General features: G+C 34.9%; 1 protein-coding gene across 6 annotated transcripts in view; it reads right to left on the bottom strand.

The window, feature by feature from the left end:
- The window catches only part of OXR1 (oxidation resistance 1), a 69,816-nt gene that overhangs the window by 22,178 nt on the left and 23,995 nt on the right, over positions 1-23,643 (bottom strand). For 2 of the 6 annotated variants that reach the window (XM_010167124.2, XM_010167121.2), the window contains exons 5-10: positions 22,417-22,601; positions 18,429-18,976; positions 18,183-18,365; positions 14,775-14,780; positions 14,307-14,475; positions 11,032-11,194 (exon numbers count right to left, since the gene is read on the bottom strand). In XM_010167124.2, coding sequence (XP_010165426.1) covers positions 11,032-11,194; positions 14,307-14,475; positions 14,775-14,780; positions 18,183-18,365; positions 18,429-18,976; positions 22,417-22,601 — 1,254 coding nt within the window. Of the gene's footprint in view, positions 1-178; positions 357-11,031; positions 11,195-14,306; positions 14,476-14,774; positions 14,781-18,182; positions 18,977-22,416; positions 22,602-23,643 lie in introns of those variants that run through there. The other 4 variants (XM_010167123.2, XM_010167125.2, XM_010167122.2 and 1 more) reach the window with 3 other exon arrangements.

Here is a 23,643-nt window from a genome sequence, read left to right as displayed (position 1 = left end):
TTCTCTTATCCAATGTCAGTGGAATACCAGCAATTAGGTTATGCACCTAGAAGTTATGAAAATTTGTGACTTAGTATCCCATTTACACATCCAAAATTTAAATGTCCAGAAACTGTCTCTGCACCACAACATTGCAAGAATGCAGTAACAGAAATGAAGATACTACACTGAAAATTACCAGAGCATATTTATGATTAAATGCTTGGTGCTTTCTTCCCTTCTTCCCATACCAGAGACAAGACATTCCCCTTCTAAAAATAAAGTAAGATTAAAAAGAAATAATAATAGAAAAATCATTCAAGGCTGTTTGAAAGCATTCTCTGTACCTGCTCTCAGTTCCAGGCACAGGCAGAGCCCCACGACGGTGACAGGATAGTTTGCTAGATGCACACATTTGACTGACGTGGCAGGGAACAAATGAACGAGTGTACAGGAGGGGGATGTATCGCAAATGATGACGGTACAGAAGAAGAAAGGTTTCCTGTATTCAAGTGTGGTTGCAGAGCACTAGTTTGTTAAAAAGGCTAAAATATTTAAAGATACAGAACAACTTAATTTTTCTTATGCAATACTCAAGAACACAAAAAAAAAATCCCCAAGAACTGCTTGCAATGTTCTGTTACACTATAGTTGTCCATAAACAAGTTCCAATGGTAACAAATTTAAAATACTAGTTTGTCTTATGTTGACAACTGTATATAAACCCTATCAGTTCTTTCTTACAAGTCCAGAACTAGTTAAAATGTGGTCAGTGAAGTTTTTTAAAAAACTATTTTTTTTTAGAAAAGGTTTTAAAGTATTCAGGAACTGTTAGCCTCGCAGCATTTTCAGTTCTGTAAGCTATAAGAAAACAAAACCTTTTGTCTATAAGCTAAACTTGCTGTATTTGTTAAATATTTGTTCCAGCAAGAAAGTATTTTTGGAATATTTTTTTTTCCTTAAGGAAGGATCTTTATTTAAGGAGGTGTTTGCATCAGTAATACATACAGCAACCCTTTAAGCATTTCCCTGTAGCAGTGGCAGGCAGCACCACATCAACATTAAAACATTGCTCACTCACACTGCTGCACCATGATCTAAAAGCCAAGATGCCCAAGCAGAGAAAACCAGTATCAGAACTCGTACTTAACTAATCCTGCAGACCGTGCACAGGAACACCTCACCTTACATTAGTATCTAACTCAACTTAATTTGGATAAAAGGATAAAAGGTTTTTCTTTTCATTAAAACATTTCTCAGGAGTTGCTAATTCTAAAAAAATAATTTGTTCAAACTTATAAGAATTATTAAGGTGGGGAATAAGAACATTTTTATCACTGGGACACTGAAAGCTGAGATTTAGGAAACTCAAATATACAATAATACACTAGATACAGAGTCAAACACTGCAAGATTCAAACAATAAACCATATGTCCATTTATATGATTTTTTTTTAATAATAAGAAAGTTAATACTGAAGTAGAACAAGAACAAAACATGGACAGCCTTAAAAGTGTTACAATCAATATAAAAAAAAGAAAAATACAAGCCACACCCTCCCTCCCCCAAGTCTGGCAAATCTCAAAGGAATGAAGAGTATACAAAAAAAACCTATTTCAAACTATTTCTGGACATGCAACTTCTAAGTCAAAAAGCAAAAGTCAGCCACACAACTAACTCCCCCACAGCCTATTATAGAAGTCTTCCCCCACCTTTTTCAGAAAAAAGATCCAAATTCCTCCCTAACACTAGCCAACACACCCTTTCTCCAAAACTGGGTGAGGAAGAAAAGAATCTCAGCCATCACACAACTTTTTTAATACTAAAACTTTTAGTCTTAAACAATTTAAACAAGTTACTGAGAAGTTTTTAGCTTCTCTGAAGAAAACTGGCTCCTCCCAGAACTTCTCAAAATGATTTTAAAAACTTGCTCAAAAGAAAAGAGAGCAACAAACTTCTTTGTTAGATCTGACAACTCACTTTTTCACTTAATTACAGTTGCAAAGTTGAACGGGAATAAATGCAGTAGTAACCCTATCAGCCCTCCTGCCAGCCTGTTTGGGTGTTCACTCTTCCAGCAGCAGCAGGTCCCACCAGTTGGTACCTGCCCCACAGCTGGGAGCGTCTGCTGGGTGGAGAGAGAGTCAGGAGAGCCTTAGCACCATCATGAAACAGTCCAGTCCTAAACGTGGTAAAGGCTTTCTCTTGTGACTGACCTCCAGGCTAGTCTTTTTTCCAAATTGGTGCAAGGTATATTTCTATTAGCCAGAGAAAGAAGCCCACAAAAGAAGCCTGACCCCAGAAGCAACCCTTAATTAAAGATAAATAAACTGCCTTTTTATTTTTTTATGCATTTGTGGGTTATACTGATGTGTTAATTTGAATCAGAACCACATATCTTGTTGTTCATTAATATATGCCTTGCCATAAAAGTTCTGTATTAAAAAAATTCTAGAGAGGAGTACTGGCTCAGACCGGACATGTGCAAAACAGCAGCAAACACAGAGCAAACCAAAATGTATCTAATTACACTGAGTGATAATCTTGTTATTGTCATTGTTAGTTTGTAACCAAGCTAAGTATCTCTACACAATCAACATTCAAGGCAGCAATGCATAGTCTTTTCAGTAATTGTTATTCATGATGTTGCTCTTTCTAATCAACTAAACAGTCTTAAAAAATACTAAAGTAGCAGCAGAGAAAAAGGAGAGTGCTAACAAATAGGTAACATTTAGGAAATGACTTATTTCCACCCCAGATCAATTACCTAGTTTACAGTTTTTGCCATACCAGATATAAAGTTATCACCTGACAAGATCCCATAACCTAGAAACAGGATAAGTACAATAACTCTTTCTAAACTTGAGTAGGAAGACTGGATGCTGGGTGTGAAAGAACGTCTTTGCAGTTTGATTAGATGACATTATTCTGTTTCACCTGGTAGCTAACACAATGTCCTGATACCACAAATGGGGTGCACTAAAGATAAGCATCACCAAGTATCTCCTGAGATTATATATGAGGCTTATGTATAAAATAAGATTATTCTCTGAATTCAATACTCAAATTTCAGAAGCAGCCCTGAAAATTGAGAAGAAAATAAATCACAGGAACCAGATTGTATAACTTGAGTGCCTCAGTGCAATTCATAAGAAATTTGCATTTTTGAATGACAAAAAATAAAGCTTGTTTTTATGCTGTTGTATTGGTAACTGGGAACAAGCAAATCAATAAGCAATGACACTAGTTTCACTTTCAGTAACCTATCTACTTGTTAGAATGTGTTTTTAAAGAGATGAGATTTCTATTTAATTACATCTAACAGGCAAGTTTCACAGATAACAATAAAAATTCCCATCACCAAAGAGTCCAAAATGAAAAACCGAAAGCTGCCTCAAGTATTGTTTAAAACAGTGTAGTTTCAACATGCATTAGTATAGTATGAGAGAAAACAACTCTAGCATTATGAACTCTGTTACAACATTTTTAAATTTAGAATAGCATTTTACAGCTCTGATAAGATATATATCTTTATATTATAGTTTTAGGATCTAAGTTGCCAAGAACTTCAAAATTAGGAAGACACATAATTTAGATGCTCAGGCCACCTAAACTGTCATCTTTGGAAGGAATCCCATTAGGTGAAAGAAAGGTAGTTTCATATTTTGATGAATAAGGCATACAAAAGTCAGCTGAATTAAGGTCTGGTTTATCCTTAATAATAGTCAGACAAGTTCTATTTGGTACAAAAAGCCTTTAAGATGACCAAGAAAAGACTGCAAGTTCAGGAGTAATGAAGTTATAATGCAGGTAAAATTTAAAAAACATAGAAATCAGGTACTGGCTTCTGTGCAAAACTACTACCGTGATCCAGGACAACTGGATCTTTGTAAAAGCTACTGCAAGTGAAGCTAACATGGGATTTCAGCTGAGGTCTGATCCCTTCCCCCGTTACTGCTACAAGAAACACACTAAACAGTACAAAAGCCACCTCCTGTGGTATCCAGTAGAGCAGGGACTGGCACAGCTTCTTAGTTGTCTGATAACATTTCCATAAGAAAGGAAGTCTAATTTGAAAAGTCATTCTTTGTTTCCTTTCAACAGTGCAGGGGAAGGGGAAAAAACCCAGCATTTTCCATCCACAAAATTTTCCTCAGGATTTTCAAAGGTACACTGAAAGCCATGAAGAGTCTCATAAGCACAAGGTTTTTAGTTGAACAATTCTGCTTCATCTTTTAACAAAGAGACTGGCCTAGTTCTCTCTATTAGATATATGAAATAACCATCAATTACAATTCCTCATTCATTATTTCAACTACAGGACAGCTCCAAGCAATGAACACATCCAAATTTTCAATTACAGGTTTTAAATAGATTCCAAAGATTAAGTAGAGAAAATGGAGTAAAGGAAAAAATATCCCATATGTGAAGTTGAGAGAGAGTACAATATTTGCTCAAGTTAATTGCAAAAGCAAGAGTGAAAGTTACCAGTCTCTACAAAGGGCATTGTGTTATGTTAATGGCTACCAGAGTGTCTCTCTTCAATCACAAAAATTAACTTAACAGAAACATTTCTAAGCATTGCACATGACTACTGAAATTCAAGAGACTCTCATCCTTTGGTACAAGAGCAAAGCCTACAAAACATTCTTGTTAACACACAGCAACACATGCATAGTGACACATCATTCTTTTTCTTAACAGACAACAGGATGTAAGACCCAAATAATGGTCGAGCTTGTATATCCGAAACACTATCATAAAGAGACAACCTTTCAAGAAATATATTGGAAAAATATTCTTATTGTGAGGACTGTTAATGAGATGCCATTGTGTGCAGTGGTTCATTCAAGAAGCCTACAACTTCCAGACCTCCTCTTCCCTCTGCAAATCCAGTACTACCCAGCTTGTCCTACAGCATTATGATCATACCACATTTTAAAGTGTAAGACACAACAAGCAGCTATTTCACTAGCATGACCACTAAAGTGTAGAGTAGGGAATAGTAGCAAATTTATAGAAAAAAACCCCCATGTATTCTTAAGAATACAAAAGCTTAAGACAGCAGTGCATACTGACACTGAAATGACAATTTTAATATAGAAGTGCTGTAGGTTACAGTTCAGATACAAAAAAGAAGTTAAGCACCTACATCCAATCTTGAAAAACCTTCTTCAGATGTTATCTGAACAGGAGATATAATCACTGTTTGTGACCTTCACATTTCTACAAATACAGAGAAACAGAATTTCTAAGACACTCCAGAAGCTACAGTTTTGTTAATGTTGAAGTGTTGAGCGTCTAACTCAAATACCATTTCAGAAAGGCAGAACTTCACTTGTGACTAATGGCTTGATTTAGTAAACATTTTCAAACCATGTTTAAAGTTTCAACTGAAATTCAGTTTGACAAGCGAGTTATTACAGAGTAATGCTTTCCAGAACTATTGTATCTATATTTTCTACAGAAGTGTAATATGCAAAAACAAAGCTAATGATTATGAAATACAAGTCCAGAACATGAGCTAGTGAATCTGGGAGAAGTAATTTGCAAATACTTATCAACTCATGTTCTGTTCTGGATGTGAACTTCTAGACAGCTTAAATCAAACTGATTTTCTGTATTTTCCAAACAACCGAAAAGCTAATGCAAACAATAAAACAGATGAGCTTCCAATTAGTTTAAGAGCAGCCTGCAAGTCTCAAGACAAAAAATTTCCTGTTTTCAAATATCTTGTGCATGAGTATTTAAGATTTATGTGGACCTGAAATATGACTCAGTCCTGAATAATAGCAATAAATAAGAACAAATGACAGGGGAAAGCAGGGGGAAGGGGTGGGATGGGGGACTTAACTGATTTCTTCACAAGTGCCCAAGATGAAATGTCTTTAATGCCTCTGAAACATTTAGCTGTGGACACACTCAGTAATTATATTTTTTAATGCATGAATACTCTGTCTGACGACCAGAGATCTGAACCATCAGCATAAATCCTGTATTTCCAATACTGCATGATGATAAAGACACTTAACAGCTGTAGTACCTTACAAAGATATTGTTTTGATTGTTCTAGATTCAAGTCTGGTATCTAAAGCTACATTAGCAGCCTATGTCAGTCAGTCATTACCACAAGCAGAAATAAAAAGTGTATTTATACACATACAGTCAGTATAATGGTGTATTCCTGTTTTCCAACTCCCTATCAAAAAAGTTAACTGCTTAAAGAATACAAAAGACCAAGTCCTTTTATTGTTGAAGGAATGCCATTAACTTTAGGAATTACCTTCACATAACAAAAGATGAAGCAAATAAAGATATCCTGATTTCTAGAATTTTCCTTCTCCCACTTCCCCCTCAAAAGACCAACTAGTCCTTCAGTTAGATACAAATAGAAACTGCAAAAGTTTTATGATAAAACTCACACAGGAAAGCACAAATTGCGTCATTTCTCCTTTATGCACTAATGTTTCTTACACAAGTAGTCATTTCCATTGTTTCACCTCCTATGCCCTCCTCCCTGTGCTAAATAGAGCACAACAATTTCCTTTGCATCTAGCATTATTAAAACTGTAAAAACCTTGCTTGGAAAATCAGTTTCAGTTGTTCTTCCTCCCCAGATATGATAAACTTATTCTCTAAAGATCTGAACAGATTATTTATATGTGCATGCCAATTTCTGTAGAAAAATATTTGAACTTACCAGCACAGTTTATGTGCACACAAGTTCAGTGGAAAGTTGTTCCACCTCGTTTAACTCTATACTAGATCTCTGATATGGTTAATGATATTTTACATGAATACTTGTTTTCTATGTCTTTTTCCTCCAATGGTCAACTTCAAAATGTCACCTACCACTTCATATAGCAACAGCAGAGGAAACAAGTCCATCAAGGTTTTATCCAGTTTAGGAAAACAACAGTAGAACAACTGGATAATTGGAAATTCTGGACTGATGAAACAGAGATATCACTCCCCTCCCCTTTATATATATTTTTTTCTTTTTTCTTTTTTTTTAAAAGAGTGCAGATTTTTTTTCCTGAATAAAAAAAAAAATTAAAAAATAAAGAGTCTGCAAGAAAGGTTCTAGAAAACAATGCATACTGGGCAGCACTTTTTATAATCTTTCTTCAAGTTGTTCTAGTGTGATTTATAATTTGTTCACCAATCTGTTACAGTTGGGTTTGTTTTTTGGTTTTTTTTTTTTTGCTTTGTTTTGTTTTTTAAATACACAATATATGCACAATGGAATAACATCTATCCTTCACAAGGAATATCAACAACACTTCTTTCAGAAAAGCAGTATTTTATGCATCCATAAGAAACTACTAGCAGTTATTTTATAGAAATAGGAAATAGTTGTGTTACTTGAAAACTCATTCCACTGTAGGAGAATTCAAGCAGTTTTTCCTTTTCACTCATCTGAAACTTCTTCAAGCATAAGATCAATCCGAATAGCAGTGCTTGAGGACCCATCCCTGGCCTTCAAATACTGTGGTACCATGCCTTGACCAACACCAGGTGACAACTCCTTAATGCTTTCTATCTGTGGTACTAATCAGTACCAAAATTATGTTAATGCACGAGCAGCTATCTAACTGCAAGCACCTTAACACTATGTCATTAATTTCTATACACGTTACTATATAAACAACTTGAATTTCAAAAGGAAACAAAGTCAGACCATAAAGTACCAATGGAAATTGCTTCTAAGGCACTACACAACAAAAACAGTCAGCTTGCTGTCAAATCTTGCCATGTTTAGATGCAAGTACAGAATATGCTTTGGAGAAAGCATATATTTGTCAAAACATAGGTTTCTAAACAGTATTAATTATTTCTGCTAGCATATAAAGAAAGCCATTAGTACTTGAACATATAGACACTAACTAAAAAAAGAATACCATGATAATATACCTTTATACCTCCCACGCTCAGAACAGATGATATAAACCAAACCAAAACAACTCCTCACACAACCCTAAACAGCCTCTTCCTTGGTATATGCCCATTCACTTATGTACAAGAAGGTAAGAGATATTTGAGGAAAATGGATGGGGGTAACACCCCAAGAAACTACCAGCATAGTTTCATTCCTTACATAATGTATAAAATAAAACTGTTTATTCTTTTCTAGCAAAGACCAGAGACAAGTCTTTAGTGTGAACTAATCTCAAGTGAAAAAATAGCATTTTTGGAGAGATTTGCAAATGGGACACGCAGAGGCCTCTCAAGAAGGCAGATAATGAGGAACATCATTAGCAACAGGAGCTACAAGGTACACCACACAGAGTTTGTTTTAAACTCTAAGTCACTCATGACAATGAATTAGTAACCTTTATTGATGGCAACGTTAGATAGTAGTAGGTTCATGGTTACTTACAGTAAGTCAGTTATCTATTAGATGTGTAGCGTATCACACAAAAAGAGTCAGCTACAGGATTCCTTGGATTTTATTTTTTTGGACACTTCATCCAGTGCAGTATTAAACTAGTGTTTAATACGACGACAGGAGTTGATCTCTTTGCCACTAAATCAGTTGAGGTTACATCTACTGGATTACTTCAGGGAAAAGGCTGATAGGAAATAGACTACTCTGCATATAGGCAGAAAAAGAAAGTATAAGCAGATGAAAAATTGGAGTAAGTTCGTAGTAAGAGTTCAGTCCTACTCATTGAAAACTTATAAACCAACCTTTACTACTTGTTTCATATATTACTGATCTTTGGTTTCGCTTGTTCCTTCTTCCCATAATTCCTTTTCCACTAAAAAAGCCCCAGTACTTCCTTAAAGTCTCTTGATAAAAAGCTGCAGCTGAATATGTTCACATAGGACTATCAAAGAGCAAAAGCTGTCTCAGAGCACCACATCCAGGTTACCCATTAATCCTCTTCCCTCTTTCTCCAGCTTTAAGATATTGTACAATGACAGCAGAGAATACTTTCTGTAAAAGAAAGCTACTCCCCTAGCTTCCTCTTTCAGTAAATCAGGAGTACTTTGTGATGCATTTGTACATCAAGATTTTGCTTCCCATTTCCCTTCCACCCTGAGTTTTCCCATCACTGTATTCTGAAGAAGGCAGCCTATTTTTCTTCCCAATACCCACAAAAAGATTTCAGCAATACTGTTCACCTGCTGTCTTAGATTACACCTGGATCAAAAGCTGACAGAAAAAAAAGGATGCATATTGATTGAAAATAATGACTGAAATTCAATGGGAATAATGGTTATGACAACAACAGCTACAATTCCCTGTATGTACTGATACTTTCTAGCACATCTTAAAAGTCACTAAAATGAAGTTGTATGTAATGACAGGTTGAACCATATGGTACTGTCAAACATTTCTGATTAAAAAGTTCGTTTTTAACAGCTTTCAGATTTGTGCTAGAAGTCAGTCATAAAAAGTCACATTATTCAAGTTAAAATGCACAGAAGACCACATTAGCATAACATTTAAAAAAAAAAAATGTTACCCATCTCATTAATCACATTAACTTCTAAATCCAGAAAAGTATTATCTGATAAACTTAAGAGAAGCAAACTTGATATAATTTTCACATAACGCATATGGAAATAACAGTATTTTTTAAACATGTCTTCCACAATTGTTTCCAGAGGGGATCTAAATTAAGGCTTAAAGCATGACATCATTCTGTAGTAAATAACTTACAGTTTTTAATACATGTAGGAAAAGGACTACCTCTACTGGAATCTTCAAAAATAACTCCTACAAAGTTACAACATTTAGTCCTGAAGAAAAAATTGCACTATTTTCTGTGGAAATTATTCTGTAATTATATTAAGGTGCAAAGTAACTAAAGAGCTCATTAAAAAAGAAACATACTGTGCCTTAAACCATAATATTGATCACTTGCCACTGATCCTGATGTTCCAAAAGGCCAAGTTTTAAAACATCAGATACCTATAAAGGCTTTCACAGCAAGATTCAACACCAAAATACACTGCTGGTAAAAATACTCGAGCAATATGTAAGTTGAAAATACAAAGATTCAAAAGATATGCTTTTATACTAATTTAAATGTCTCAAAGCAAAAATGCTTCATGCAAAATCACTGAGCTGCAGAGATACTGTTTTGTAACCACAGCCTAATACTTCATTTAAGTAAACAAGAAGTTTGAAGCCATAATTCTACAATGATTCTAAGTTTTGGAGCTAAGAAGATATCTACTACCTGTAGTTAGATTATTGCAGTTTTAAAAAATTTCTTTTACATTCCACATAAAACACAAGTATAGACTTCCTTAATTCCAACATGCTGCAGGGCAGGGCGGGGACAACACGGAATCAGCAATTGCTGTCCTGAGACTCAAGTTAAATAGTACTGATGGATTATCTCTACAATACACATGACAAGAATTATCAAACTTTTGACTGACACTTGAATGCACAAGACTACAAGTGTTTTAACTGCATGTACACTACAAAACAAAACTACGCAGACATGCAAAGATGTGTCCATAGAAACACAGTGGACACAGATTCACATGGGAGAAATGTGTTTGTTATAAAAAATAGAGAGTTCCAGTTACAGTATGTTACTAAAATACATGCAACAGCATCTTAATGTATGAAGAACTTATAAGAGATTAATTACTGGAGTATTGCAAAAAACCACGTCATTAATATATTAATTTTCCTTTCCTGTTGTCTCATGCATTTTGAGATTTACCAATAACTATTTAACATTCTAGAAACAGCAATAATAATACCAGAAAACTGTCAGTTTACTTGACTGAAAACTAAGTTTGCTTAAAAGTTGCAAATTTGCTGTACTCACACTCCTTTGAATTCTTAAATTACAATTTGCTCCACACAAAAGTGACTTGTAATTGTGAAATGTTGCCCTGAACTATGTTGGAGCAAAGCATTAGGATGGCATTCATTAAACAGTCATGATCATAGTAAGCAGACTAATAAAGCACATTGCTTTGTTTTTCTTATTGAAAAGTATTTAACAATATTTTAACTATATTCCTATGAAAGTATTAAACAAACAAACATAAAAATCTTTGACACTGTTCTTCCTTACCTCCCACTCTTTAGCAGCATCTTCAGTAGTAGATTCTTCACTAGTTTCAGGCTCTTCCTTCTTTTTTATCACTATAAATCCAGGTTCCCGAAGAGATTCCCCAGTATCTTCTGCATATATCTCTGGACTCCACTGAATAAAGAAGACATACAAGTGATCTGTCCTAGAGAAGTCAAGTAATGATACAGAAAAGAAAAATAAGGTAAGTTTGTGATCTTTTGCATCATGTCTAATAATTATGAAGTATTTAAGGTTAAAATGAAAATACTTACTATTTCATGTTTTACTAGATATTAGAGACACATTTGAAATAAAGCTAGTTAGTATTTTTTTTCTTTTTAAATAAATGAAGCTGATACTGGAAGAAAAACAGGAAACAAGTTGACTATCTGTGTTTTCATATACGAGTACAGTCCTTCAACCGCCTCTGCACCATTGGAAACCTCTGTTTACAATTTAAATTACTTCCAAAATAAAACACTAAGTTTTTAAAATTTTGTTTTAAAAGAGTTACATAAAACCATAAACAAAATCAGAATTCAACAATGTCTGTACATCTGTTTTCCCCACCCCTAAAGAGCTGAACTCTCCCAAGACATGTAACCAAAATTATACAGACCTTGAGAATTATTAAAGATATGAGAAAATACGACTGAAAGTGTGCCTATGCACAGCTAGATCATAAAATAAAGACTGCTCTAACTGCAGTACCAAGATTATAAAGCTACCTCCTTTTAAGTTATCTACCACAAATGGTATGGTTTTCCCGTTTGGAAGAACAAAATGTCCATATTCCCAGAAGAAAGTTATCTAAAACCCTAACAGACATCAGCATTTCCTGTAGGTGCACAGACGGAGTACTTGGAAAAAGGACATGCAATGAATCCACTAGCATCTCTTCATCACAGAAAAGACAGTTTCAGAGCTAGAGCTTCATGGCTCTGGTTACCAAGAGTTTGGGTATTCCTTATGTCCCTCTTCATAGATATTTGCCACAGTGAATCTTCATACTGCATTATAATGAAGAACAGTATTTGGATTTCCCCTTCCCCCCAAAAATCCCTGCAAAACCAAACACTGGAAGAATAACAATAGATAAAGAGCAGAAGAGTCTCTCAAAACTGCAGCTATAATTTTCACATGCCTCTATGTCTAAAAGGATGCAGCACACAGGTATGTAATAATACTCTCTGAACAGGGTCAGTTATTCAAAGTCACCTTTGTGACTCTGAATTAAGGTTCCTGGGTAGCACTAATGAAAGGAAGAAGAAGAAAAAAAAAAAGACAAGTATTTCTGACAGTAAGAGAGAATAAAACATTTCAGATGCATAAGGCTAGATAAGTTCTATGACAAAGTCAGAACAAGAAGCTGCCAACTCATCAAGCACTGAACAAGGTATCAATTTTAAGAAGTCTTACAAATAGGAAAATAATAAAAAAAAAATCCTGATTTTAACTTAAGAACTTTAAATTGTGTATAATTATAGTAGTTAAAAAAGTAAATAAAACTTTATGTTTAAGGAATGTAAGACACTCCTTCCCAAACTGGCTCATTCGAGATTAAGAACACTGAAATAATGGAGGTTTGTCAGACACCTACTTTTTTTCTCTTTCTTACCACTAGGTGACAGAGACAAATGGGTTGACACTAAATATTCTGACCAATGCAGAGTAGCATTCAGCAAGGTGAATTAAGAGTGAATTAAGAAAACAAACACCCCACTACTACACGTGACTTTTTGAGTACAAAAATATAGGGGACACATTAGATGGATAAAAAGCAGATTACCAATTCCCCACATAGTTAGAAAGAGAGAGAAACTCTTCAAAAGTGGAGTAATTTCCAAGGAGATCAGTTACTAACTGAAAACTAAGAACTATTTCTCCTGAAATAGCTGATAAATTCTGCTTTATGCTAAGTACTTGCTCCACTACAGTAATCATTTCAATCAGCTGGCCTAGACATTATTGCCATATGTGAAACGTTTATGTGTTTTCAAATTAAATATGGTATGAACAGAACAAGAAAAATTGAGTTCACTGTAACCACAAGAGGTCACCTGGCCCAGACAGGATCAGCTATACCAAAATCAGTGTGACAGACATTTGTCAAGACATTGCATAATCTTCGCCACTTGGCAGTAGCAGGGGTGATGATTAAAAGCAGGTTAGTGATGTGCTAGCATAGACTCAGTTCTCCCTGTTGGAGAACTCAAGTATTTTGATGTCATTTCAGTCCATTATATATCTCCATATCTCCCGCGGACATGAGGAAAAAAACCCAAAAACCAAACCACTGCCTTTCTTGATGCAGACAACTTTTAGATTTTAAGGTTGCAATCAATCTTTTCTCCTTTAGATTAAAGAACCCCACTTACTTCTAATTGTCTTTATATGTTACACTTTCTAGGCATTAATTAGTCTTGCTGCTTTCCTCTGGACTCTCTCCAATTGATCCATATCTGTCCTCAAACTGCAGTGCCCCAACTGGACATGCTACGCCATTCAGATCAAAAGAAAAGATGGAAAACTGACTTGATCATTGTGTGTAGGTATTTATGCAAGATGATAGCTGATAGTTTTTTTGTTGTTATTTCTTTCCTTTCCACTCCCCCTCTTCTGACAAGGATATAATAATCTCCAATCCTCCCAAAAAAATCACATAAGTCACAGTTTCCTAGCAGTAAAGATCATTTAAGAATGCAAGACCTTACCAGTAAGTAAGCATGGACATCTCACATCTCTGAATCACTGCAACAAATTTAGATATTTTTCCAGTATATAGGTTTAAGTTGCTTCCTGGAAAATTTTTATGTTCCATATATAAACAGAAGACAAAAGAACCCCCACTAGCTCTTCTGAACTCAGAGCTCTAAGAAGTAGAGAGAATTTTTAGAAAGTTTTCAAATAATGGGAAGCACAGATAATGACAATAAAAGCTTTGTTGCAGAACTCACTTCCTTCACCAGACACCACTTACTTAAATCTTTCTTTCATTATTTACTTGCTACAAATGTAAGCCTAAATAATACCATGAGAAAGTATTGGCTGAACTTGTAAATAACTCAAGTAAGTCAGCAAAACTTCAGTATGGTAATGAGGTATTCCAGTGTTAAGTACAAGCCAATCATCAATATCCACAGTTGAGCCTTTTTTTGTGTTTCTTCACAGACACAGTCACTGAAAAATTTTGAATGGTGCAGAAAAAAAAACTCCAAACATCTCAAAGATCCATTGGAAAGTGTTTATTTTTTTACAGTCTACCTCCTTCTTACCTTTCTTGTGGAACAGCAAACCAGTACTCATGTTTTTTATCTCTCTGTGCATACTGTTGCATTGATGCACTTGCTTGTGAAACAAATGTTTTTCTCATGGGTTTTCCAACCCTGAGACACAGAAACTTGTGAGATCGATGTCGTCTTTTTTCTTTTGTAAGAGATGAACCTATTAGGAAAGAAAAAGTAAGCTATCCAAGAGCTTAACAAAAGTATTAAGACAACTTTGTATTAGGCAATGCAGGTATATAGGCCAGATATATAACTAAGTAATAAGAAATGAGGTAACAAAGGTAACAAGAATAATTACCTGTTCTTTTTTGGTTATGTAAATTGCATCAGCAGAATTCACTTCAGAGTACAACACATTTGAATAATTCTAACATTCATTTCTGCTTCCAACCCGAGATAACATTATGATAGTCTTTCATCCACGCTTGGAGGTATTTCAGGAGGTCGCCTCAATGCACACCCCTCACCACTGAATCAGACAACCCTCCCCCTATTAAAAAGATATTCCATATATATGCAAAAGACACAGCATTACATAAGTACTCAGGCTTGATTCACGTATGTCAAAGCTGTTCATTGAACTAACAGAATTATACAATTACCCTCAACGTCTGGATTGTCAAGTCAGCACAAGGTAAAGGAAGAAGCCTTCCCAAAATTGTTTCTTTGTTAGATTAATTGCCCAAATCCTAGGGTATGAGCTCCAGCCACAAGAGACTTTTAAAAGCAAGGAAGGAAAATGTAAATTTAAGAGTTCATATGATCAGCTATCCTATCTCTGGTGTTACATGTAGATACATATATGCTCCAATTTTCTAAGACACTCCTCTTTACAGCTGGAGTTTTCCTTCAGTGTCTATACAGACTACAGACATACACCAAGCACAGAAAACATCACCTTCTTTATCTATAAACATCTCTACTGTATGTTTTCTCAACCAGATTTTTCACCATGAAGTTTAGAATAGCATTGTTCCCCATTTTTTTTTTCAGTAAATATTTAAATGTGTACCTCTTAATTTTCAGTTATAACATTTTAGAATTATAATTGCAGTATACGGTATGGTAGAATAGTCAAAATACAGATGATTTGGAAGTATTTTATAAATCTGTAAGCTTCAAGGTAAACTGTCAGATAAAATACCCCTGAAACCAAAAAGAACCCACAAAAAAGCTTCATAGGACTGGTACATGAACTCTGCAGCAGTGTTAGAGAAGTACTCTTAAAATGATCTGATATGTGGGATTTCAGTCCTTCAGATGCAGTAGTTTAGAACTTCCCTGACTTACAGCTCAGAAAAATGGGATTTTTTACCATACCTTAAAAAAGAAAAATGAGATTATAGTTTCAGCTATCAGATAGAATGAAAACAAACGATTTAGCCCTGCCACCAAATCTCAAAAGGATTCTTTAAGATGCTCTTTTTTGGCGTGCTCTCCAATATATGCTTGTATACTTGACATAGAATTAATTAAAAAAAAAAAAAAAAAAAAAAAAAGATTTTAGTAATGGCTATTTTGTCTCTCATGCTTCCACCGCCCCAATGTCTGCCAATATCCAGAAAACTAAGCAAACAGTCTTATCTTAAATGAAATTTCAGCTTGTTTACACACATATAAAACTATAGACCATTATAATTTCTCCAAAGTATCAACTAAATCTAGCTTTTACTTCAGTTCAGTGGTTAGCGTATGTGTCTAAAAACAAAAAAGAATGTAAGAGTTCTGGGTAACAAAAAAAAAAAAGCCCAAGGGAGACCTTTTTAGCTATTTGAGAACTATTTAGCTAATCTAGTCTACTCATAGTTATCAACCTGCATTGCATCATCTGTTCAACATTGAGAATAAATAGATCATTAATTCCAAACTCAGAAATATTTGACATATGTGAAGATCAACAAATAACTGATAGTTTCCAAAAACCTAGATGCTCAAAACTCTCACAGAAGAGAAGAAATTCAACTACGTCCTTGTCAAATGCAGGAGATAAAAAGATTATATAGGTAAGTTAATAAAAAAAATCATAATATGACAGTTTTATCTGATAGACAAGATTAGAAAGTGTTTACAGTGTTTCAATTATTTAATGACCTAGTATTTTTAGTGACCTGCTGTTAATAGACCTGTCATAGTTAGTCTTTGATGACCTTCAAGAATTAAGCAATAGATCAATGCTTTTAACTTGGCTCTATTTTACACTTGCCTGTAGACAAAGCCAGTAGAAGCTTTAGCAAGTCTATCTAGATAGAGAAATATTAAGTCATAATTTACTGTTTTATTTGTATTCTGCTAATACAACATGCAAGATTAAGAAACAAAGTAATTCCAGCTGAAGTTGGACTGAAGTAATTGGCTCAACTCTCCAAAAAGTAATCTGTGCTTTTTTTAAAAAAAATTTTTTTTTTCTTTCTATTTTACCTCCACAACCTGAGGCTGTAATGCCATGTGAGGAAGGTTTCTAGCCAGCACTCCTCTGTTTGACTGTATTCAGACACTTTTTTTGATTATATATGCATATACTCTGTTACTGTACAGATCATCATGCATGAAAAACCTGCATAGCCACTCGATGATACAATCTTCTAGAAAACTGACAAAACTAAAGCATCTAATACAACTGAATTACAGCAGCAACTGGGGCAAAGAACACTTAGTGCCTGCATTTTTTAAAAGTCAAAACCAGCACCTACTGCTAGATTACATTTTTGCCAGAGGATTTCTTCTAATATTTAAGGCATAAAAGCCAAACTTATCACAGAATGATGCAACTATTAATCTGCTTCAGAATTCAGTTACTTCCTTAACAGGAAAAAAATCCAAACCCTATCATATCAGATTCTGAAGCGTAAGATGAATTTCTCAACCAAAGAATATACCCCTCTATTTAATACAATCTTAACTTTTAATAATTAACATAAAAAATGGGACCTGCAAATGCACTTCAAATATAATCTATTAGTTTGAGGCAGGCATTATAGATCTGTTTTCTTTCTAGCCCCCAAAATATCAAACAATTAAAACAACTAGTTATCTCCATTAAGAAGACAGTAAGGCATCAGAGAATGACCTATAAATTTTTAAAAAGCAAAATCAAATACACACAGAAACATCTTCAAGTAACTTAAAAAGAGACACAGCATGTTAATGAATTGAGCAACTTCAACAGACTTTCAAGATAACTTCCAACTAATAATCCTAGGGCTTGATCTTTGCAGAGGAGTAAAGGTACTCAAGAAATAAATTTAGTTGTTCCCTATATTCATAGCATTAGTGTCTTACCATCTAGCTCTTATTTATCCCCCAAAATATTTTTTGTATGCTTAACCTTGTTCAGCACAGAAGTATGTCAAGATGCAAGTGAAGCGAAGTTCTGGAAGTATCAAACGCTTAAGACTCCAGTGTTTGTTGCTCACATCTTAAACATTAACCACAAGTTCAATACAAGCAAGATTAAATTCACTCTCTGAAATGCATTCACACTTGTACACTGGGTTCAAAATTTAAGTGACAGCTAGCTGATTCCTTTTTTTTTTTAATTTTGAGCTCTACAGTGACCAATGGATCTAGTTGTACAGGCTCATTTAAGTCTCCCCTACAAAGATACTGTCTTTTAATATGATCATAAATATAATTTCAATGAGGAAAAATGACAGTAACAAAGGTATCCACATTTTCAGTTCCCTGAGTAATACTTTCCCCACAGGATTATATAAGGTATAACTTAATACATATTTTCAAGCCAATAAGAAATATAAGCAATATGTGGGGAGACATGTTCTACACAATGAAAATGATGAAAATTCTCATAAACTGGAGGAAGATATGTTGTAAATCTGAAGGCTAACACTGCATCCATAAACTCACCTTCTAATTGCCCATCTCCTGCAGTCACAGTTTTACGACTAATTTCTTTTTGAGAACCCTGTTGCATGTTTTCTCTTTGTTGTTTGGTTTGTTGCATAGTGTGGGTCTTCCAGAGCTTGCGGAGTTCCTCAACTTCTGTCTCTGAGTCTTGAGTTCGCTCTCTCACTACTTTTCCTTTGCTAGCTGTCTCTTTCTTTTGAGAGTCTGTGGTATCTTCACAAGGTGGACATTCCTCTCCCGTCTTACTCTCTCCTTCTGGTTCTTTTCTTAGTGAGGAATCTTGATTGTTGCCCACTTCTGACTCTTTGTCATGCTCTTCACTACCATGTGATCCTTGTAAAGGCTGCTGGAGGACGTCGGCAATATTTTCACTAGGTTCTTGTTCCCCCTTTATAGATGTTTCAGTACTTTCTGAACCTAAGCTGTGGGTACCAAACTGTTGAACATTTACAACCATTTCAGCACTTGGTTTTAAGTCACTGGCTGCTTCATTTGAGTCTGAAATGAGTGTTAAACATTCCGCACTAGTCTGGTTTATTGTTTGGACAGATTCTGATGATGCTCCAGAAGATTTGTCTTGTCGAAGCTCATCTGAGGAAACAAGTTCCTCATGTATTGGAGAGAGTTCTGATTCTGTGAAGACATCTTCTGAAAGAGACTCCTCTGTGCTCCTTGGGGCAGTACTAGCACTGTCATTGCCTGTATCCCGTATCCTGGAATCCATTTCATCTGTATTGCTCTTTGCAGCTTTCTTGGAATGACAAAGCTCCCTTAGAGACAGCTGTTCTACATCTCTGTTGAGTAAATAAGAATGTTGTTATAGCAGGTGCCTTTTACATCAAGCTCTTTTCTTTACAAAGTTTTGTTTAGTGCTGAAAAAAATTCAAAGGTGCACTTATAAAACCCCCCAAAACCAAAACCAACCAAACAAATCCAGAGCATCAGTAATAACAAACAAGCATAAAATATGTTCTTGTAATGGTAAGCTTATGGCAGACCTTCTGTCAGCTTGACATAGATAGGACTTTCCAACTCCATGATGTTACTGTTGGAAGGAAAAGCTCTCCTATGATACCAACAAGATTGTTTGGGATGCTTACTGGGTAAAAATAAAATAAATGCAACAGAGGGAAAACAACAAAAAGCTACACACAACCATAATCTCTAAAGGTAGAAATCCTTCATGAGGATTTCCTCTTTTAAGCTCTGTCTACCAAAGTGGTCAGTACAACTGATCTGTTCCACTCTATCATGAAGTTGACACCTAGCTCACTGGTAAGAAATGAATGGCAGAAATCATCTGGTTTAACCTTAACTGCCCAAGCTAGTCAATGCAGAACAGGACCCATCAAGGTAGATCTTACCATTCTGCTGATGGGAAATACCCAACAGTGATTAGCATCTTCACCAGTCAGGTACCTAACTTTGAGGATGCCACTGTTAGGCAAAATAAATCCCAAACTACATGGTACAACTGAACAATTTAAAGAGCAGACATCAAATGCTGATAAATAGTGTAAGACAAAAGCAAGCATAAAAATTTATTTTCCCCAAAAGAAGTAATCTTATTCAAACGTGCCTTTCAAAATAAGCTAACCAGAAATTCTATGAGTTTTAGAAGAGCAAGATGACAACAGGACTGTGAACATGCTCAACTATCTACAGGACTCAAGCTTTTCCACTGTTTTCAAAAAAACTTAGTACACAATCTTCATAAAAAATTTCTCATGTTTAAATACACTTTTGACTAGAGTTCTTAATGCCAACTCCCCCCCACAAGCACATTATGTAGTATCAAATGCTTTTAAGAAGCTTGTACCTTATTCTCTCATCTTGAAGAAGAATAAATCCATTCCACATTTCAACAAAACTTCTCATTCAGTTAGGTCGTATTACTGACACTACTGAGACATCACTAAAATTCAGGATGCTTGCAAAGCACATGCACCCTCTTACCCAATTGTTAACAGGAAGCTGATACTAAGCTTGTGCTGATGCATGAATTTTGCTTATAAAGCAAGTGGATTAGAGATTAGGATTTAGCACCTTCTAGACTGGTCTGTTTCCTTCACTTTTCAGGATTATGCTGGTAATAGGCACTCTTGGGTAAGCACAACTTAAGCTTCATGAAATCCATAAAACATCTGTATCTTTTCAGGTGTATTTTTTTTTCTAATTTCAGCATAGATTGTAGTTTATATATAGAAACCATACAATATGAAAATACAGTTTTAAGAGCCAAAGAATCCATCAGGTTTGTGATCAGTTTCCATTATACCAATAATCTTGTTTTCATTATTCAGATTGTTTGTCCAAGTTTAAACAGGTTGGACAGTTGGCAAAATTGTGAGACGAAAAGAGTGCTAATTATAACAGTGGAATATTTAGGAAAAAACAAACAAACCAACAAATAGTTGAAAAACATTATTTAAGTCTCAAATACCTTGAGACACACAGGTCTTGTCAGATCTAGCTGTAGCTGTTAGGAGTTCTGTTCACAGACTTTAAAAAAATATATATATTTTCCCCCAAATTTACAAACATGCCTCAAATTTTGATGAGGAGAGGCATAAAAGTGCTGGGACTGAAGAAAATGCTAGAACTTGGTGTTTCATTTCATAGTTTATAAAGTTGACAAGAAAGATAAATCAGATTTGATGTACAGGTCTCTGAACCCACAGTGCAACCTTTTATTATTATACATGTGTTCATTCCATATACATTTATATTATAAACATCAGAGAAAATGCATGTGCTACAAGAGCACAAAAATCAACAGGGCACGGAAAGTAAGCTTATAAGTCAACACTGAGGCATTAAGAAACCAAACATGCTAGGAAACAGACTTGCTTTGCAACTGCAATATTATGGTTCAAACAGGTAGAATAAAGAGAGTAATTTAATTTTCATAAACTCATTACGTGCTCTATACATCAGCTGAAATACAAACTACGAGCAACTTTTTAAAACTCAATCTGGAAAATAAACTTCCAAAAAGCAACCATGCTGAAGGCACCATCACTCTACACCCAAAGCCCCAGAAGTACTACTACAGTAATTAATACATTAGTTGCTCTTTCAAGGAACACATGACTTCAAGCACCAAACAAGACCATGCTAAGATTCCACTTTACCACCAAGTCTCTGCTGAAACAGAGCTTAAAAATGGTACAAGACAAGTTATTTCTTCTGGGTGTCCACATATGCAAGATTATCAAGAAAGATGTGCTTAGCATACTACCTGTAAGAACTGTAACAGGGCAGTTTTCAGAATTACTGAGCTGCTTTATGCCTTACTGCAAGTGCTTGCATTTTCTAGTTACACATCAGGGAAACAGCTTTATTCTCATGCATACAGACAACTCTGTCTTGGTTAGAGAAGTCCACTTCCCTGCAGTTAGATGGTCAAGGTAGCCTGCAAATGTTTGCACTTTATGGACTGTGACAGGTAAAGGTGGCATGATTTATTTTAATTTTTTTTTTATTAAATCCTTTTTGGCTTTAATGTTAGAATTCATTCTATTTCTGAGGACAATATAAAAATTAGGCAACAGATAGAATGGAATAAAGATTTTTCATAATGCTGTCTAAAGTCAGTTTTAAATGCTGAACAGCAGCAATTAAAGTTCACAGATCCAAATGCACTTTGTTCACCCCAAACAAGGCTACACCCAAAGGCAAATATCCAGTTTCTCCCCTAGCCAAAGATGGAAAAAATATATTCCCAATGCCACAAAAAAATATACACAAACCTCAGAAAGTTAATCTTACAATCATTATCAGAGCAAGAAGAGGGCAAGTGAAGCTAGTTTGAGAAGCAAGTGGAAAATGGTAATCAATAAAGCTAAAGCACCTAAAGCTGTTTAAGTTGGACTTTTCTATTCCATACATCAGTTTTTAAATTACCAAATCAAACATATCTGTTACTGCTTTTATAGTGGGGAAAGGGCTGAGGAAGTGGTGTGATACCTCTTGCTGTATGATGATTTTTAAAAAGAGACTAGTGGAGGAAATTAGAATCCACGTATATAGAAGAGGATTTATTCTAGACAGTATACAGAATGTGAGAACTTCAGGTAAAGCAAGCTTTCTCAAGGGTCTTTCCAAGCCAATCTTTGATGTTCTTAAAGAGGAAAACAGCAGAAGTAAATGTGGTTTTGCTAGGTTTATATGGTCAGCAACATGGCTACAGTTCATATTTACTCAAAGCTTTATAAATACTATTCTATCTTACATGGTTAATGAATCCTTAATTTTGCTGTCCACAATTTCTTTATACAGAGCAGCTGACATCACTTCTTCCATTGGACACATAATGCCATACTCTTCACAGCCGTTCTCTTGGACCAGAGGATCCATTTTATGAGGATCAAACATTATATTATTTGGCGTCACTAGCAGCACACCATTGACTGTACCCTAAAATGAAAGGGAAAAGAAGTGGTAAATTTTCTCCTTCATATTTCAGCTTATTCTCCATTTTTTTGGTAAGAAAAAAAGTGGTTTTTAATTTGTTTTTAAACTAGCTTTATATTTATCTTTATTTAAGCAAATTTATACAGTTTCTTGTGTTTTGCAGTAATCTAGAAACATAATAATTTTTCTGGAGAAGCAAATTAATGTCACCTACTTTCCCAAAAGAAAACAGTTTTGGTCCTTAAAACTGCTTAATAGGTGGGTTGAGTTAAAAAAAAAAAAAAAATAAAAAAAAAAAATAAAAAAAAAAAAGAGAGAGAGAGAGAGAAACCCTTGCACCCTAAAGGATATACTAGGCAGCTCCTCTGAGGTGAAGATACAGCGTTCCCAGATAACCACAGGGCTTATTGGTAGTTTTGCAAGAAATTTCAAGCATTGTCTAAAACCTGACGTTTAACTATTCTCACTTTCTACTAATTTATTAAAGAACAAAAGAAAAACTATCATTTTTCTTCATTTTCTTCACACAAAAGCAACAGCAGTATCTGGTACAAGTCACTCTAACTTAATGGACCTGCTGACTGGTTGGACAAATACATTTACAGAATTAAACTAGATTAAAAATACTAAAGCTCTTCAAAGATGCAGCTGCATCAATATGCAGCTTTGGATGGATTTAGTCACAATCATACTGCTGCAGTACACGAATACAAGTAGATTTAAAATTTCTAGTATGAAAAAAATTAAAGTTAATACTATACTATGAGCTGTAGGGGTATTACACAACACATGTACCAAGCTAATTCACACCATGTTTAACTTTTTTTTTTTTTAGTGTTAGAAACATGCAAACACCAGTATATGTTGCCTACTACAGAAATCCATTTTATTAAACTGTTAAAATGGGAGAGCTTAAGCTAAAACTATGAACTGGAGGAAATGTAGCTTTAAGCAGGATGATACTGATCTTTCAGTTACAGATTTTGAATCCTAAGGACTTTAGAAATTTAGATAGACATTCACAACTTCTGTGCAAGAACCATAA

The sequence above is a fragment of the Antrostomus carolinensis genome, unplaced genomic scaffold (genome assembly GCF_000700745.2).
Source record: "Antrostomus carolinensis isolate BGI_N321 unplaced genomic scaffold, ASM70074v2 scaffold7384, whole genome shotgun sequence".
NCBI lineage: Eukaryota > Metazoa > Chordata > Aves > Caprimulgiformes > Caprimulgidae > Antrostomus > Antrostomus carolinensis.
The sequence above is the reverse complement of the archived record's forward strand: the minus strand, read 5'-3'. Positions and strand labels throughout refer to the sequence as shown.